At 38.2% G+C, this 7,356-nt stretch overlaps 1 protein-coding gene across 1 annotated transcript; it reads right to left on the bottom strand.

Moving 5' to 3' along the window:
• Positions 1–424: 424 nt before the first annotated feature.
• LOC104000228 (uncharacterized) lies at positions 425–4,835 on the bottom strand. Its single transcript, XM_009422221.3, has 5 exons — positions 4,068–4,835; positions 3,031–3,498; positions 2,517–2,894; positions 2,377–2,444; positions 425–957 (listed from the first exon to the last, which is right to left on the bottom strand). The coding sequence occupies exons 1-5, from the start codon at positions 4,653–4,655 to the stop codon at positions 750–752; spliced, it is 1,710 nt and encodes a 569-aa protein (XP_009420496.2). The 5' UTR covers positions 4,656–4,835; the 3' UTR covers positions 425–749.
• Positions 4,836–7,356: the final 2,521 nt, after the last annotated feature.

Raw genomic sequence — 7,356 nt, 5'->3', positions numbered from 1 at the left:
CTATCAAGGAACAACTTGTTCAAAGAAGAATCTTGTTGACTAATTCCACAACCAAGAAATCTTACCACTTGTTTATGCTTTATGGCAATTTATGGACTACAGAGGTTCTTCATCTTCTCTGCTTTGGCTGCATGTGCGTGAGAGAGAAAGACATGGCCATATTTTCACAGCAAACCATAAGCTTTCCCAGTGAAAAGGATGCAAGGTTATATATATATATGATAACAGGAACTAATGAAGCATTGCTGGCGAAAGGTCACCCAACTCATTCAGGAAAATGAAAGCAAAAGTATCTTAGATGGCATCTGATCAAATCATCAAATTCAAGTGCAGCTAGAATGCTAAGTGAACTCATAAGCTAAGCACCCAGTGATACTGCTTTCAGCATCATAAACCCAAATCCAATTATACAGCATTAAGTTCCTGATGCAAAAACAAAAAGAAAACAAATATCATACTTCAGCCGCTGCAGAATTATCATACAAGCATCAGACCATTTACAAATGAGAAAAACGTTTCTAACATCTTGTTCATGTGAGGAACATTTGGACGTTCCCCAGCCTTTGGAATGACAAGTTCATTTACAAAATTGGCACACTGTGCTTACCACAAGAATAAATTATCTTAAAGCCAAAATTAGCTACAGGTGAACCTGGATCAGGGACAAGTAGAATGAAGTACAATGCACCCAAGAATCAGCATCCCCTTAGAAGGCTTGGGTCATCCATAGAGAGCTGGTCAACAAGCAGCTAACCAGAAAGGAAAGACATCGCTTTTTTGAAATCCAGAGATAGGGCAGAATCAGGGAAGTGAGTGCCTTGTGGAATCCACAAAGCACCTTCACGAGGAAGCATTATCTTTTGGCCTTGGTTCTTTCCATCATTGCCAGTTTCTGCAGACGAAGCTTCTTTCTTTTTCTTCACAAACTCGAAGAATTCTGCAACTTGCCGGGCATACCTTTGAAAAAAGTTAAACATGATATAAGTAAATCACTATCATTTATGCATTCAATAGCTCTCACTTCCACACATATGGTATAAAAGGCATATCTAAACTGATCCAGTGTGGAATCTCATTTTCTCAGCGGGGCATCCATAGTACAGGAAACCCTATAACAGTTGTCAGCGCAGCATAACAGAACTACATAAAGATGAATGCAATATAGCAATTTTAAAGGTCAGATGCCGAACAAAGGCAAGAGTTTCATTCCTTAACTCCATGTAAAGTTGTAATGAACCATCACATGATAGAGATTTAATTTGGATAATACCAGCTTACATCAAGCCATAGTAAGCAATCCTTTAAGCTTGCTCCTATTTATCAGTGAATCCTTTCACAAACACAAATTTAACACCAGATGAACAGCAAACCTTTATCACAACCAAAGGCAGTTAGATACATTTTCATTTTGTGGTCCTTCAGCACATCATTCCATCCAACATCCAATCTGTGTCCCTCATTCATAACAGTAAAACAGATGGAAGGCCTCAGTGCAGATGTAATGCTATATTGCAACATGAGGGTCATGGGTTTGAGAAAACAGGCACAGTTTCTCTGAATGCTGGAGTAAGACTAAACACAGTACTGGCATGCCAAGAAAAATTACCACCTATCCACATCCATAGAGGGTACTCAATATTCTGTCAGTTGACTGGAACAATATTGATATTTTTTCAATTTCTTGTAAGATCAACTAGATTGCACACACCGCTCTAAAATGACCCAACAAGCAAACATGTTACTATTTCCAACACTACAAGCATTTGTTCTTCTTAAAAACTAGTAGCTAACAGTGTCACTTTAGTTATTAAACATTCATGTTATAATGTGTGTCAAAGAATCAACATTAACCAGTTTTGAACTTCTGCATCAGGGCACATGAACTTGTGCATCGTCAAGGTTCAGAATAACACATAAGCCCCATGGTTTTGAAACTAACCAGTTTACAAAGGAGTTAAGCTCGCATTTCGACAGCTAATATTGCTTAAAAATATTTATTTTGGCATGTTGGTATCTTTCTGAAAGATTTTTGGTACCAAATGTTCAAAAGATTAGAGGAATCATATTTAAAATTTAAAAAGTATGGGGCTACAACTAGAAGAACAAATCCTATAAGCTGAGGATGCATCACTGTATCAGAATCTAACCCATTAAAGAGAACCAAACTGTTGAGCTGACTTCATATATCATATGTATTTCTGCAGACCAGTGAGAAAAGGAGTGCACAGAAAATCTGATCCATATAGACAGCAGACCTAGCTCGGCCAAGCATTCAACCTTATTGCCTTTTAGTAAATACAATGATTAAATAATTAAACCACAAAGATTCAGTTTAAACCATTATCTTAGAGAAGAAAGTGAGGTAAGCAAACTTACTGTCTTTTAGCTTCAATGTCTTTGCTGAAATCAATGTTGGGTTCGCAGTCCAGAATCAGAGCTGGAACCTAATTAACAAAGTTCATTTACATCAAATGAAGAAATTCATTACTAGTGAGGGAAAAAAAATGAAAAACTACCTTTTGGATACTTGGATGCATGTGATCGCCTTCTAACAAGAACACACGATCCCTTATATCAGGATGCAGGGAGTCATCCATGTGCAGAGGCAACTGACTGACTGACAATACACCATGGTTTCCATGTTGAGAAGGGAACAACCAGCTTTCATGTTTCTCATGCAAACCTCTCAAGTACTCCAGATTAACACCACCTTCTTCTGCCCTATTTCGCAGCATCATTCTTTTGTGACAAGTGTCAGGGCTTGCTCTAAGATAAATGAAACCATCAGGAATAAGCCCTGGAAGGCATGATACAACAGGATCAAACCATGAGTCATAGATGCTAATCTCCATCTCATTCATCCAGTTGGCCTCATGAACAGCACGCACAAAGACCTGCATATAGGAGATCAGACAGCTTCAATATCTGAGAAGCAAGTATTGAATTGCACAAATGCACTGTCAAATGAAAACAGTGTTATGGAGAAAATGGCTAGGGTCATGTTATTAATTTATCACATAATGGGCTTACCATTCTATCACTGAAAACACTTCTTTCCATGAGCCTGAGAGGTTTTATTCCACCAGATGACTCTCTTTCCTGCATGACCCTTGTCACAAATACATAATTCTGGAAGGTGTAAGCATACCTCTGTGGCTCAGCATAGAACGCATCCAAAATATTAAAGTGATCAGGACCAATATCCTGCCACTTGGCAATAGGTTCTGGCACTATTTCCACAAGATCACGTAATTCAATTGTCTCATTAGCTATTCTTTGAAGGAAAGTAGTCTTCCCAACACTAATATTTCCTTCAACACAAAATGTGAGCCTGTTCTTTGTTGCAAGTTTCACATTAGACTCTGTGGTGTCCTCTTTCAACTCTTCATCTACTTTTTCTTTGATAAAGGAGGTTATGCTCTCTGCATGGTTTTTGTGAATGATTCCCACAGAGCTCTGTAAGTATTCAACCATCTTGTGGCTGGATTCGCCGACAAACTGCAAGAACACAGAATTTATTAGAGACTATGGAATGGAAGCCATAAACACAACATTTATTAAAATGTGAACATTCAAAGAACTAATCATTCTAGAGGATCCATAATAGCTACTGAAACAATCATAGATATGGGTGTCATCGTATAATCTCCCAACAACATGTTTAGCAAATAAACACCTTGGAACTCATAACAGATACTAAGAAAAGGATGATGAAACTCATAAAACAAAAAAGGTAAAAAAAATCATATAACAGAATATACTCATTTATATTACATTGCAGAATGATCAATGAAGGCGTCAAGCCATATCTCCATCGTGTTGATTCTCTAGTGCTTATCACTTGAGAAACAACTCAACCTTGTCTATAAGAACCAATAGAATTAGTTAAACATAGTATCATTCTACATAATGTCATAACAAAAAAATACATTTAATTCTTAATTCAGCCCCTGGACTATATTTTATATAAGAATGCAAGTTTCTTAAGCTTCAAGGACATTTCTTGAGCTTCAAAGAAATACTGCAACAGCTAAAATCAGGTCAATGGGAGGAACATTATCATATACCTTATCGATGTATAGCTGTTTGAGCTGGGCCACGCCATCGAAACCTTTGTTCACCAACTTCCTCAGATTCCGAGGCCCAACCCCAGGAATCGTCAATAGTTCCAAGCTCCCTTCCGGGGATGCGTCCAAAATTCCACCCCTCGGTCTCCTCTCCACGGTACTGCTGCCAGCCGACGCAGCCCTCTGCTGCGTTACCCTATTCTTCTTCTCCCCCTTCACCACCGCGCCCTTCTCCTCATCGTCCTCTTCTTGGCTACTCCCGTTCCCAACAGAACCCTCGAAGCTCCCACCTTTGTCCCGAACCCTCAAAGCTTCGACCGTCCCAAAGCTCCTCGCCCAACCGCCGCGCAACAATGGGGCTAAGGCCGACATCCGAGCTCGGCAGAAGAGGCGGGAACCATTGTCGGCGGGGACGGACACGGGATCAGGTTTTCGAAAGGGATTGTGGCTTCGCTGGAGGATGGCGGGGGAGGGTGGAGGCAGAAGGCGGAGTGCGGGCATCGATGTTAGCAGGAAGGCTCGGGTGGCGGTGGTCTCAATCCAGCCGGCAGTGGAGAGGACGGGAGTTCCATGCCAGAGCTTGTGCATAGCTTCCGCTGCTGCTGCTGCTGTTGCTGCCTCTGGAGTACATGAAGAACCGTAGAAGAAGAAAAATGAAGGGACAGAGAGAAATGGGTTAGGGTTTGGGGAAATACGAAGGAAGGGGCGGGGTTAGGGTTTTGGGGATTCGAATGTTCCCTTGGGAAGAGGAGAAGCTGAGGGAGAACTCAGCCGTAAGATTGGATTCCTTTCGCTCCTCGGCCGTCGATATGTCACGGATAGAAGGAAATACATCACGTGAAATACGGCAAAAAGTACAGAATCCAAACCGCCATCTCAACCGTCTCTGTACCCTTATCCAAACACCTCAACCGTCCAATTTGATATTAGCTGTACCTGAACATTTCTCGTCGCACAACTCACAGTAATAGGGGCCGAATAGAAAACGAACGGTCATGATCTGTTAAAAGGTTGAACGGACGACCAAGATGGGAGAAGCTGATCCGTTCAAACTCTTTGTAATGTATTTGTTTGGTTCCGTAAATTGGAAATTAAATTCAAATATATCAGATAATTTATATAATTACATGAGTCCTCAGCAAGTTTCATTTCAACAATAAAGAAATTTCCTGCAAATACAAACATCATCCAAAAATTATATTTAGCTTTGATTGTAACATATGTTAAACTATGGATTTCTTGGTTGACCTTCACGTATGTTGACTCGGATCAGTTGACTAAGACTCGAATTCCTGAAATAACTTGTAACGAGGAGACGGAATTATTCTTTCGGTCAAAACCTATGTGTTTTCTCCAATCTATCTCGCATTGCTTTCATCGAGAGAAGGATGACTCGAGCTGCCATCTTAAGAGATTTCGAAACTTCGATGATAGCGTTCCTTTGCCTTGTAACCTCTCTCTCTCTCTCTCTCTCTCTCTCTCTCACTCAGAGTTGCAGTTTGAGTGTTATCAGAAAACTCCCTCGTCTGATCTCAGTGCCCGCTACAAGAACTCTATAAACCAGTCTGCTGTCGCTGGCAACAAGCTGCAAGAAGCTGAGAGCAACGAAGTAAACACATCGTCGGATCTCAGACGTAGAATTAAGTGCTGATCCGATGCATGCAAAGGCCGACACCTTTTCATCTCATCTGACGCCTGTTGCTGCCTGAACTCTTCAAATGAATCTGCTGCGAGACGAGATGCGATGCCATGCAACGAAGTATATAAACAAGGAGTTAAAGAGGCCAAACTACTGCTGAGAGAAGATTCACACTGTTGCAGTACAAGTGTAATGAAGAACACCCTCATCTGATGTAAGCTACGTGCAAGTGTCAGTAGCATGAAGCACTTCGTATACGAACAAGGGGTAGACTCGATGTAGAAGCAAACTGCTGCTAAGAATCGAAGGGCATGGAAGAGAACAGATTCACACCGTTGAGGTCTCAGCTTCATACCACTCTCCCCTTGTCATCTTTAGCTTCAACATCTATCTCATCTAACTCGAAAGAGTTGCTTGTACACGAGTAGTATATCAAAATTGCACTAGTTTGATTCAAAACATATAATCAAATAATATTTGAAAGAAAAATGTATAAACAATAAAAAAAGGTGAAATCATTGTAGAAGACTAATAATTAACCATGCCTCTCGTGCGGGTTATAGTGGAGAATCAATAATCTCAAGAGAATTTGATAGCATAGTAATAAGAAAGGGTGAAAGATGCATGTCATGGGCTAATAATTAACCATGTGGGCTCCTTAATAGTTACAACACTAAGCACATGAAATTTCCAAGGTAGAAATCAAGTAATAATCATGAAAAACAATGAAATGACTGAATAATAATATAAAATTTAAAATCAAATTAATAATTCTAATGGTTAAATATAATTAACAATGAGTCAAATTTTATGGTAAAACACATGAGAACGTTGGAAAATTTTGGATTTCCTTAGGAACAAATCTCACACATATATATACACTTTAAACTTTGGTCGTATCAGACTCGATGAGGGTTTGAAACATTATCCGATATATTATTTTGAATGTATTAATTTGCTTGACTAGTCGAGATGCTAATAATGACAGGCAAGTTGCTCACTTCTTAAATTAATGTAAAATATATTTTATATTTTTTAACCGAAAAATTAATAATAATAATAGTAAATGTTGTTTTGGATTAGGAAATAGCAGCTTCGATCCTTACAAAAAATGATGGTATTGATTTTTGTTCGAAAGACTCTATATGAATATAATAAAAAGAGTATATTTAATGTAAATCATGAAATAATAAAATAGAGAAGATTCATACAACATTATCACAGTTGATTTTTTTTTCATGAGATGATTGGATATGCTATTTTCTACATGCAATATGAGAAATATTTATTAGTAATACTTTGTAGATCTGAATGTTGTAGAATTAAAAATAACATGCACAACAGACCTATATTGATGATATAAAATTATTGAGATAAATATAAAAAATTGTTCAAACAATTTGATATAACTTTCAAAAAGGATAAAATGATAAAGAATCATTTATGATAGTATGCACATTAAGTATATTTGTAAATACTATAGTTAGAAAAATTAAAATAATTTAGATGCTCTAAATTTAATTCAAATATTATTTTTTTATAGATCGACAACAAAGATCTATAATAGTAGTTAATCCCATATATTGATAGGAACATTACAACTTATAATTTTCATTATTGTTGTTTGATCTGATTGATCAAATAAAAAAG

The sequence above is a fragment of the Musa acuminata genome, chromosome BXJ3-2 (assembly GCF_036884655.1).
Source record: "Musa acuminata AAA Group cultivar baxijiao chromosome BXJ3-2, Cavendish_Baxijiao_AAA, whole genome shotgun sequence".
Classification (NCBI taxonomy): Eukaryota; Viridiplantae; Streptophyta; class Magnoliopsida; order Zingiberales; family Musaceae; genus Musa; species Musa acuminata.
Note: the sequence above shows the minus strand (reverse complement) of the source record. Positions and strands in the feature narration are given on the sequence as shown.